Source organism: Amblyomma maculatum, unplaced genomic scaffold, assembly GCF_055883805.1.
Source record: "Amblyomma maculatum isolate TAMU_Amacu unplaced genomic scaffold, ASM5588380v1 scaffold_13, whole genome shotgun sequence".
NCBI classification, from domain to species: domain Eukaryota; kingdom Metazoa; phylum Arthropoda; class Arachnida; order Ixodida; family Ixodidae; genus Amblyomma; species Amblyomma maculatum.
This window is the reverse complement of record NW_028146738.1, coordinates 4,437,668-4,449,579: the sequence shown is the minus strand read 5'-3', so window position 1 is coordinate 4,449,579 and position 11,912 is coordinate 4,437,668. Positions and strand designations below refer to the sequence as shown.

General features: G+C 46.9%; 1 protein-coding gene across 1 annotated transcript; it reads right to left on the bottom strand.

The window, feature by feature from the left end:
* Positions 1 to 6,759: 6,759 nt before the first annotated feature.
* Positions 6,760 to 11,654, bottom strand: LOC146172119 (uncharacterized). The gene is made up of 3 exons (XM_084585971.1): positions 10,569 to 11,654; positions 8,505 to 8,737; positions 6,760 to 7,153 (listed from the first exon to the last, which is right to left on the bottom strand). Exons 1-3 carry the CDS (start codon positions 11,652 to 11,654, stop codon positions 6,760 to 6,762), a joined length of 1,713 nt encoding a protein of 570 aa, XP_084442097.1.
* Positions 11,655 to 11,912: the final 258 nt, after the last annotated feature.

The following is an 11,912-nucleotide window of genomic DNA, read 5'->3' as shown; positions in this document are numbered from 1 at the left end:
TCCATTTTACCAGATGTCATCCGGACGTCACGCATATATAACGTAAAAACATAAATTCGTTTCCAATAGATACTTAAGGAATGCAGGCCCCGGACTTTATACATTGGCGGTGCCATGCTGTGGTCGCAGCTGTCTTACGTGAGAAGTAGTGACGGCGTTAGGTTATTATAAGTAGTTAATAATATTTCCTTTATTTTTCATCCAAACGGACATGGGAAGACAGGGAGAGAAAACGTTGGAAGGTCAGTTTGACTGGCTCCCTCCTCCACTTATAAAAATAAACAAGGTTTATTGAAGGCTAGCAATGCAGACCAGTGTGCGCGCAATATGCACTAAACTACAACAAATGAGATAAGCTGAAATAATACAGGCATCATAAGGTGTTCGATAAAAAGAATAAACATACAGCGGTACAACAGTTTGCATAAATATGATGGGAATCGACAATGAAACGACAAAGGTGCAGTGATGCGAGCATCTATGAACTGGTGACATAGGCACTATTCTGAGTGTCCCGAGTTTAGCTCTTCTCCAAGTTTTACCAAGTTTTGCACATAGCGCGAAAAGCCTGATAGCTGGAAACGAAAATTGGAGGACGATTAAGCTTCCTCTTTAACAGTTCAACGACATAACGTTACCAGGCACCACTCGCTGTCCTTAAACCCCAACGCTTTGAAGACGATGAATGGATGTATGAGGCATTGAATCGGGTGGCGGCTCGCGCCATCTGTTGCGGCAGAGGCGTACGATCGAAGCAATTTTCCAGTGAGCGCCGCGTTGTAGGTAAGCAAAGTGTAAACGTTCCTTGCTTCTCGCTTAACTAATGCTTCCGTAATTAATTTCTTTCTAATGACGCACCTAAATATCAGCTGACAGTTATAAGGTAATACGTACGTTAGCTCCATCTTTATTCAGAGGGAAGCAATCCGGTTATGTGCCGGAGTGGTTGCGTGCTCGTCTCGCACAACGAAGGAACTGTGGTCGACTAGGCGGGTTTTTGCGAAACTCTTATTGTTTCTTTACTTTCTTCTGATCTTCGCGTTACGATCACAACACCGACACCGGATTTTCTATGACACCGGGCCTTTAACGCTACCGCGCAATCAAAATGCAGCAAGACAATGGCAGCACACCTTGCACATGCCGCTTCCTCATTTCAGACATTGCAAACTAAGCAATGGGACACGTCAGCGGGAGCAATTGTGAACGCAAAACCGAAAAAAGGACGGGATTCTTGCGTGGTTAAAGTGAGTAGGATATCCGAACCCTTTTGCGCACAGATGAAATATCATGACGAAAACGAAGTGCAATGCTCAACGCGAGAGTGTGTTGCAGTTTAGGACACGCTTCATTTGAACGCAGCGACAGCTACGCTCTTTCGTACTCGCTTCACACGAACCATATAGCCTCATCTATTTTTATAGCACAGAGGAAGATGCACGAGCAATCTCTCTGTTCTAGTCCATTGCGTTCTTGAGGCCTATTGTTCCTTTCGAGTTCATCGAATGCAAGCCACAACATTCCTGGTTGCGTTTGTCCGAGTCAAGTATGGCTTTGCTAATAAACGTTTACGTCGATCAAGAAGAAATTATTGATTTACCCGCCTAATATGCAGCTAAGTAGCGGTCGCGCAAGCCTCGAGAACTGGTTTTTAAGGGAAACTAGAACGAACCAAAAGATCGCTGTCAATTTTCTTGCTTATGGTAGGACGACTGGGTGAATGCTTCCGCTTCAAAATCCCAGTGTCCTTGATTGTGTAATATCTGTCTGCACGGTTACCCGAAGCCACTTGCTACGCCTTTTACCGCCTAGCAAACGCAGCGTCGTATATTTCGGCTGTCATCTTACTATCCACAATAGAAGGTAAATAGGGCACACGTGGTGCATGCCTTCTTTCGAAAAGTATAACGTATAGTATTACGTTAATGTTTTTTGTGTAATCAAGTATTTTCGGTTCTAAATGCAAAAAAGCTTTGATGAAGAGTGAAGCATGAGGCGGACATAAAAAAGTGTAGAGGTTCAACTAGACTTGAAACAGGCCAAGAGTTTTAGCCATCAGCCGGCGCCGCAATTGCTGCTGCCTTGGCTCGTTGTTCGATGATCACGGCAGCCTGCCTGGCACGGTTGCGATCTCTGTCTTTAGCGAAAGTGGTTTCCCCTAAGCCTCGCTGCTCATTTTCTTCACGCTGCCTCGTTCACTCCTCCGATACTGCGCTCGCCCAGATATACGCGATGGCGTGTTTACCTAAGTTAAATGAAGAAGCCGCGCAGAGGAAAAAGCACAGCGCGAGAATTTGTTGCAGTTGGAACTTGATGAAGAAAACGATGTTTCCTGCCCAGCGCGAGGGTTGCCTGTGCAAGGAAGGTGCTGTACTCGTTCTGAGGCAGTTTTGAAACCAAGCCGCGGAAATGTTTTTTTCACAATTTCGTCACTACTGTGGTCACCGGGCGCTCGCTGTTGCTATGCGATAGATTCGAGTCATTGCCATGGCGACCATCATCGTTTACACATTGCGGAATAACCCGACATTGACGAACGTGAGCACTAGAACTAACGCTTAAAATTAATTCTCCGATAATCGAGAGTAGATATATTTTAAACATGAAATGGTGGCGGACATAGAAAGTTGTCGGCAGGGGAGATCAGTCTTCTACTCACGTATATTTCGCAAAGCGATCGCATTTCGCAAGACGCTTTCTACCTGTCCTTTCATCAGGCTAAATGGTTAGAACAGTTGCAACGGCCACTGCGCTGTAATGCAGAATGACGCAGAAGCGTCCACGGCCATGACGCGACCCAGACCTGACCAGAATCAGGAGAAGCAGACCGTTGGATAGCGCCCGGAGCGTGTAAACATCCGGTTGTACTGGAAACGTCACTACCTGACGCCGCAGCATAGTGAAAAACATGATTCCGAATGGCAGAATGCGCTTCGAATTGTTGCCTCCTCAACCGCCGTCGTTGGGCGGTGAAACGTGCGTATGGGCACCATGTCCCTATCGTTCGGAATGATGTAGAAGCCTTAAAGAACGGATAACTCGACTCCTTATAGTCTCGTTAAATCTCGTTTTGTGCACGGATGTTCACGTTTCGGCTCCCGGAAGTAGGGAAATCATTGCCTGGATGACGGGCAATCTGTGCGCAAATGTTCGCTTTTGGTTTCAGCTCGACATCATCAAGGTCGCTGCAACGGAAGCTGAAAACACTTTATGCATTTCATCGAGCACCATTTATCGCTAGTGGCGACAGTGAGCCAACTTGCAGGCGGTAAAAGTACATTATACACCGCGGAATTAAAATGGTGGCGAAGGCGAGTTTGGAAAAAAGTTTGGAGCTACTGCTGCATAGGCACTAACTGGAAGCCAAACACGTGCACAAAGAAATTATCAACTTGCAAATTGCACTGCTGTGCTACAAGAACAAGGTTTAATATAAAGTACCTCGTTTTCTTAAATCTCATATAATGTTCTTCGAAAAGCATTGTGATGCCCAAGGATGCGCGATAGAGTCCTGGCCGCGGTGCCGCTTATCGATTGAGGCAAAAAGCTATAGGCGCCCGTGTGCAGTGCAATGTCAATGCTTGTTAAAAAGCGCCAAGTGGTCATAATTTCCGAAGCACTCCACTACGTCGCCTCTCACAGCCTGAATCCCTTTGGGACGTTAAACCCCATAAACCAAACGCTTGCGATCAAATCCGTAATTTCATTGCAGCACGCTTATAGTGGCCGCTGTTAATCACTATCTCGATAGAGCTTCAGCGCATGCAGACATTGTTGCAGTGCTTATCAAGCAGTTTGCTTATCGCTGCTGTGCAGCTGTCTCCACTGATGATTCCTTAAATTGTACTAAGTTAACTCGCGTGCCTCTAAATATGCCGTTTACTTGAACTGATTCTGAACTTCTTTTTGATTTCGTGACAGAGTTGTGCAGCTTTGCAGACAGGCAATTAACCACAGGCAATGAACAAGTAATGCAGTAATGCAGACAAGCAATGAACAACAATTCTACAGTGAATGACTAATGTATAAAGAAATCAAGACCCAGGTCCACAAGAAGTACGAAACATCACTAGACCTTGTGTCGAACTTAGATCTTTGTGCCCTGGAAAACAGTTTCTTGAATGCGTCTTTTTGCCGTACAAATCAGACTTAAGCTGATATTTAAATCTCGGTTGCTGCCGCATGTTCACCGGCTTAGCTGTCTGCCCCCCTGGCATTATTTCTCAACCTCGCCTCGGGCGCTGCGTGGGCTGGGTGGGCACGTTTCTCCCCTGATTAAATATATATATATATATATATATATATATATATATATATATAACCACGGACAATTTTTGCATTCCGTAAGCCCCACTTTTAAGGTTATGATGTTAACAGCTTTCGTCCGCGGCTCCCATTTCGGATTTACGTTTGCCTTAATTCACTTAATTACACGCTAAGCTGCTACTTCCTTAACTTGTGCCACTAATTTTTCGCAAAAGCTACCCACATATCAGCTCAAACTGCATACTGTTATAAGCTATCACGCAATGTCAACGACCACCTGACATAAAGCTCCGCTTTTTAAACTAGTCGTCTGAACTTTTTTGCGTGATCTAGGGTTTGAATATGTATTTCGAAATTCAAGGGTCAGAGTTCAATTCCAACCTTCCCTTCCCATTCAACAGCTGCCAACTGCGGTAGCCGTTCCTACCCCTTCCCATGTAGACAAATATTTTCAGATAGAAAATAGAGAAATTACGTGCAAAGTTTGTTTTGAATGGTTATTCAAATTTCAGTAAAGAAGCTTAACGTCTACCTCGGGAGTAAGTCAGTACAGAAAACTTAACAGTGCAGTAGAATCTCTCAGAGTGTCAAAGAATTGGCGGCATCCCTCAATATGTCGTTCTTTGAGTGTATATAAAACTACGTTATTCTCGTTTTCGTAAACAGGTCCACGGAGCCTGTATGTGTGGTGAACGGCCGAGCATGCCAAAACGCGTGAGTGCGCTCTGCCTCTGTACAGCAACAATCCCGTCACCAGTACCGGGGTGAACGTGCAGCTCGTTTTGTCTACTGTTACTTTACCCCCCCCCCCCCCCCCCCCCCCGCCCCTTCAAAGTCACCCATACTACAGCCCAAGTTACTTTTATTGCCTGGCCAGGTGACCCCCAGCAGAACCATTGTGGCGTACGGGCGGGTTGTTTTGGTTGTGTATTACTGTTTCAAACCCAACATGGCGGCCATGCAGTGTCCAAGTGTGGTGCGTCTACGTGACTCTCCCCTCGTGAGTGAATTGCTTTGTGCGTGTCCGGCGTGGGTGCCCGTGCGCAATTACCGAAGGGTTAAAAAGGAGTCGACGAGATCCCAAAGTCAGTCCGTCCTTCGGAGGGAAAGCCGAGTTTCCGCGTACTCCTGGGTTCCTGGGCCGCCGCCACACCGCATCCCGAACCGCCAGCAGTCTCGGAAGGTCGAACTCTTTCGAAGGCCGCCCCGTCTGCTTTGTTCGGTGACGAACTGCCAACGCGCTCCCCGGTCAACTGTATGTCCTGTTCTGAATTTATTTTCTACGTTTCTACTGTTTTTATTGTTGTAATTGGACTATTGCTTGCATCTTGAAACGCCTGTTTATATCTCTGTGTAATGTAAATTAGTTTTTGAGATGTTCTTTACTCGTAGTGCTGTCGCCCCTTTAGTATGTTAATGTTGCTTTCCATTAAAAGCGGCGTATCCCTCTTTTTGAATCGATCAAAATTGTTCGTTGCTGCTACAAGCCAATTCACTCCTTCGTCTCATTTGCCTCCCAGCTAGGCCGGAAATTGAGCGACCACCCCGTTTTGTCATGTCACGGTGATGCCCTCAGGTAATTGGTGAGTGCGTGACACAGAGCTAAGAGGGACACGACAACTTTAATCGCACCTCTTTCCAGGTGTATAGTGTAGTATTGAACGTACGGTTCGACGTATAGTGGCACCGTTGGGGTTTCGAACATAGCCGAAAATGACTATTTCAGGCATTGAATTATATGCTGAAGATATTCTGGTGATGGAAAGTTCTCCTCAAGCCTGGCCTTCTCTAACTACCACTCATAGATACTGACATTGCAGATGATAATTGAGTAGTCCGCTTCAACACAGTCCACAAGATGTTTTAATATATTCCATCTCTCCCGTTATGGCACCCTAACGAACGCGAGTATACTAAGCGCCTTAAATCATTTCTTAAGAAGTTTGGCAAATATTAACTCCAGGTGAAGATGATTCTATCAGTCGATTCCTTATCGCATACTGCCGCGGTGCTGACCGGTATTTAAGCGACACTCTGTTGTGTGTTATACTTCATGAAGCCCATAGTCAGACATCGATTTCTAACTGGCAGGTCGTTTGTGCAACTAGCTGAAGCGAGCTCCAAATTCACACTGTTTGGCAGAGCATTAAAGGACGAAATAGTATTTCCTAAGTGCGAATCACCCCTATAAGTAGTAAATTGACCTGGATGCAGATGGTGCCCGTCTTATTGTTTCCTTCTCCCTGCCGGCACTATCGACTACGAAAACGTCTCCTGTAGTGAGTATCTGCTTCTGTTTCTGGGGACACTGTTTTACGGCGCCGCCACGCTTGAGAATTTGTTACACTGCCCTTACACCGTAACACCACAAGGCTTATACGTCGCTTAATCCTTAAGCCATCGGCGCAAAGCACAACTCATGTTGGAAACCTCCAGATAAGGCTTTATCTCCAAACGAAAGACAAAAAGATTTTTTGCTAAGTAGTCCGCAAATCAACGCCCTCCCGTGCGCCAAGACTCAGTGTCAGTGCGATTCGAGACGCAGGCCATCTGACAGGCTTTCATAGTCGGGAATCTGTTTGTTCCTGTCAGGCACAGGCGACCGAGGTTGGTGGCGGAAGAGACTTTCAGGCAGCGCGGCGGGCCTTCCCCGTACTCTGCGGCCGCAGCGAAGTAGGGGAAGCGCAGCTGGTCGCTGAAGCAGGTGTCCGACCGGCTGCCTCGACACAAACGACTCCTTGGGCGCCCCACGCACGTCGCCGAGCACTCGTCAAGGGAAGAGAAGGCACCGGCGCCACCGCCCTGGGCCGGGCACAGGCCGGATGTGAAGTTCCATCGCTGGCAAGCCTTGCCGACGAAATGCCACCAAGTGACCACAACGTCCTCACTGCGGACAAGAAAGAGTGCGTACGTGTAGGCTGCCCGAGAGAAAAGCGGCGCCCGAGAGAGTGGCTTTCCTTTATGGGAATTTCCCCTCGATCAGGATCAGTAATGAGCGAAAAGAGTAGTTTTACGAAGTTTCATGCATTGTTTTCTTACGCAGTTAAGGTGGCGCAGGAAAAAGGGGCTCGAGATAAGGAACTTATAGTGCAATTGAAGGAGTTTTGGTTACGGTTTGAAACAGCGCTGCCAAAAAAGCGATAGGCGCGTTGCGCTGCTTAGATTTGGTCACCGATATGGTAATTATAAGGGCATAGAACTGGTCAATGGCACGGGATAAGTGCCCTTTTGCAATAAACATACGTATCTGTTACGAGACCGCTCTGTTGTGCATTTTATTGATCTGTTAAGGGCGCTTAAACCCGCGTGATATGCCAGGTAATTTGGTTAGACATGCTAAAGGAACAAAACAATTGCAGAAAACCTTAAATAAACAATAAAATGCGATAAAACAAATATTAAGAGCCATGCAAAAGCTAGCTACACATCGTGAGTACGTGCAAGAGCAAGGCAAAAATAGGTGTTTTGTTTCGTCGTTGAGCTTATTCACCATAAACGCCTTTTATTAACGAAAAAAAAAAACGCTAAAGGCTACAGAGCGGAAAGATAATGTCAAGCAAATATAGTTTTCTCATCAGATAGAATATATGGCGACTATATATATGCGAATTGAAGTACTATAGCTACATGAAAGGGTACTAAGCAACCTCAGGCTTTAAAAAAAATCTCATTATCATTCCTTTCTTTCAAGTCCAACTGTCATTATGCTACCTTGCATTGAAACGAATAGCTTCTGATCAATAGAAGCCGACGTTACGCGTGTTAGAAATGTAAGAGCGCTTTTGTACGCAAATACGACCCTTCGATTTAAGGAAGTGTTTGACAAAGACTGAAAATTGGGCTATAAACAAGCAAGAAATCCAAAACGCTTCTTTGAACATCGACGTATATGCATATAAAATTTTTCTTTATTTTTGTAGGCTACCTGTTAGAGAAAGTAGCTATATTATCAGGATATTGAAAACTCGAGCATCGCAACGGCTCACTCGAATTGCCTCCAGCGCCTTTTGCGGGGATTGCATTTATCGAGTCGCCTAAGGCTTCTAATATTACCGCTCTCGAAATTAAGTGAATATCTAAATACGTCACCAGTTAAGTTCTTCGTTCACACGGGGCTGTCTTTTCTGCAAAATACTGCCATTTCTCATGCATATATTCTAAGATTTGCCACTACGTCACCGCAAATCTACAATCACTACATCCTGTTTGCCCAACAAAACTGCAACGTTAAATTCTACCTGTCACATTCCGTGAAGAGAGGCGTGTGCGTGCACTGCTCCACGGCCTGGCTCCCTTCGACACACCGCTCTCGACAGCTTCTCTTCGAGGCGAACCTGTTGATGCCGCGGCTGCAGACACCCACACGATGAGTCGCCGTGGCCACGCAAGCTCGGATCGAGTGCTCGTAGTAAAACTCGCGACTTGGGTTCGGACAGTAAGTGAATGACGGTGCTTCGCATCCTGATCCGCTCTGGAAGAAAACCAAAGCGCTTTGCAGTGTGACATTCACCAAATGAAAAAAGCTTCAAGGAGAATAAAGTTGCATTTTTGTGCTTGCTGTTTCCCAATATATCGCCATTTGGGTGGCTAAAACGTAGGTAGAGAAGAAAAAAAAAGTCATTTGTATTGCATTAGGCAAAAGTAGCAGGAAATACGTACACAAAGACACATTGGAACTAAGAACGCAACAGGAGAAAAAAAAGACAGAACGAAATAAATTATACTGCACCTTCCTCGAGACACCTGAATGGCGTATTTCAGAAAAAAGTATGACAGCTATTGAAAGCGGCAGTAGCATTTCAGATGATATGAAACTTGTGTAGAATGCCAACGGCAGATCCGGATCACGTTTTTCTGCTTCGTTTGGAGTAGCTGTATTGCAATGGCAGAATGAAAGTGAGAGCTGTCTGTTCCAGTGGCAGATCGGGGTCAGGTGTGAATCCCGGATCGCGCCGTAGAGCAGCGATATTTGCTCCGCCGAAATGGGAGGATTTGGCCGGAAGCCCATATGCCGCATCTCATGTTTCCGCTTCTGCTCCCTGCCGGACTGGCGCATCCTCGCTTCCTCGTCGTTTCACGGTGGTCCGAGCAGCTGTGGATGACATGCAACCTGACCTGCGCCTGCTTGTTGACCTTCAAGGAGTGAAATTTCACTGCGAAATCCTCGCGGTGAAAAATCTTGCGCGGCAGGCTGCGTCGAAATCAAGCAAGGAACGAACGCCGCCAGCAAGCACCGGCATCAGGCCTATCACAGTGGGCAACCTCGCCGCGACGCTGTATAGAGGAGAAGTGGCTACCGGTCGCAAAAGAAGCTGCTACAGCGTAAGACAGAACATCATTTCAGTCGTAAGCTTTTCTTTCATGTAACGTTACAAAGCCCGTCGCGTGAGCTGTATGCATGATTCTTAACGTTGTTTCTGCACACTGCGGCGGCAGCAGGACGACGAAAGCCCGAAGGCAGCCAAGACAACCTAGTCATTCGAAGCATCTCTTTTTCGCATTCGGATCCCGTTAATGGTTCCACATCATAACCAATGTAAGAACGCTGTTTCTAAACATTCTTTACGTTATTTATATTATAACGAACGATCCCCTGAATCACTACAGGCAGGAAAAACATGCATTCTCTTCGATTGAGATGCCGTCGCACTGCACTCGGCGTCGGCAGCTTTTTCAAGCGGCACCTCTGCCGCTTCGGAGACATGTGTCAGCTTCGATCCAAGATTTGATTATCCTTTATCAAAAACGCAAAAATTCATGCGATTAGATTTGCTTGTTTATGAAAAAAGCTGCAAGATAGTGCTCGCATTAGATAACAGAGTAAAAGCGATGGCGGCCATTGCGGAGGGCAGAGTCACAAGAACCAGTTCTGCGCGCTGATTGGCTTACGTCTACCAGATAGCATGCTCCCGCAGGAGCGAAAGCATTCCAATGGCCAATATGGAGGAAAGGATCTAGGCCAGAGCGCTGCGCTCCGTTTGCAATCTGACCACGCGCTCGCGATTTGCCATTGAAATTCAACATTAGATTTCACTGCTAGCTGATGTGGAGCAAGGTACTGAGAGCAATGATGACACAAATACGGTAAAGGAACTTAAGGAAACTGTGCTACGGCTTCTGCACCTGATATGTAGCATTCCAACATTCCCTAAATTATGACAGTGCACACGTCTGTGCATAGGAGGCAAACTGTCCTATGTAGACCGTAGCTAAAACGGGTTTACTCTTTGTGGATTTAGAATATACGTTAATAAAATTTATGAGTAACATTCGAATAGCATGAACGGAATGCTTAAACTTACATGCGATTTGAGTGAGGCTGAAGCAACATCCCTGTCTGGCTTCCTGCCCTCCGTGATTTCCTGCACGTCTTCTGGCTCAGCCATCGCTCCGTCGCCTCCACCGCTGGCGATCTCAGTAGTGATCTGTGGGCGCTTACCCTCACTCGGTGCCGATGTGTCTGCGGCGGAGCCTGTTTCCGGAGCCTCCTCAACGGGGTCGGACTGGTCGGCGTCCCCGTCTCTTTCTCGGGCCGTAGGAACGGAGGGCCATCGAGGTTGATCTACAGCCATTCCCCGCACTTCTACTTCTGGCTGAAGTGCAGCGACAGTGTCCTCCAATGGTGGCACTGGGGTTCTCTCCTTGACTCCACGGTACAGCGTTCCGTACACATCGGCACTTATTCCTGCCAGCATTAGAATAAGCAACGCACTCAATAGAGTCACCATCGCGTACCGCCGGGACACTGCGCGGCAGCAGTGCAGATTTTGTATCCCGTTTCTGTACTCTGCTGCATCTCCCGAAGTTCGCTCATGTGCCCTTCTGCGGCTGCTGGCTCTGCGTAGGTCTCGCAACAAGCGCTTGATCTCTTCTGAAAATGACTGCGAAGTAACGCTGGTGCCGCTAGTCCGTGCGACTGAATCGCCAGTCCCCTCAAAATCCTCACGGATGTAACTGCTCACCCCAGATGCCGTAGAAGTTTTCGTGCTGTTTGCAGTGATCTCTATGCTTGCGGCATGCGACGCTGTCGATGAAGGTGGGGCTGGCTGGCCACCCTCGGTTTCCATGGTAGGCTCCTCGGCTTCATCTTCGGGGCCAGTGGTGTATGCAGACGACATCGTTGAGACGTTGGTCGCACTTCCCGCGGCTGAAGTTGCGGGGGTATGTTGTACGATGATTTGGTCTTGCTGAGGGCCTGGTATCGGTTCTGCGGGCTGATCAATTTCAAACCTCAGCGTCTTTCCAGAGGGCTGCTTCTGGCTGTCGTAGAAACCGAATGGGTATTTGAGAATACCGGTTCCCGGTCGCTGCACTGGCAGTGATGGTAGTGAGATCGGCGCATTCTGAAAGATTGGCTGTTGCAATCGCTGGCGGTAATATGGATTCATAACAGACCTTCATTCGATCAGCAGAAAACGGCGAGCGGCCTTTGTTTTTGTCTTGGCACGTGAAGTACTGCGCGGGAAAGAAGCCTCTTTCTTCTTCACTACTTTACTTCTAACAAATTCGAGCAAATGAAGTTTGGACTAGACATAATTGCACCAAAAAATAGCTCATAGCTTTGACAGCCCTAAACGAGTCTCTGCAAGCTATTTTAGAAAGTTTCGAATAGGAAAAATAAAAGGTATTAAAGAGGTCACTGGTAT

Excerpts from the sequence above, each read along its gene's own strand:
- LOC146172119 (XM_084585971.1), bottom strand. The coding sequence starts at position 11,654 with ATGAATCCATATTACCGCCAGCGATTGCAACAGCCAATCTTTCAGAAT. Across the intron at positions 8,738-10,568 it reads CAGCCTCACTCAAATCGCAT|AGCGGATCAGGATGCGAAGC; the intron begins GTAAGTTTAAGC and ends GTTTTCTTCCAG. Across the intron at positions 7,154-8,504 it reads CTCTTCACGGAATGTGACAG|TGAGGACGTTGTGGTCACTT; the intron begins GTAGAATTTAAC and ends TCTTGTCCGCAG.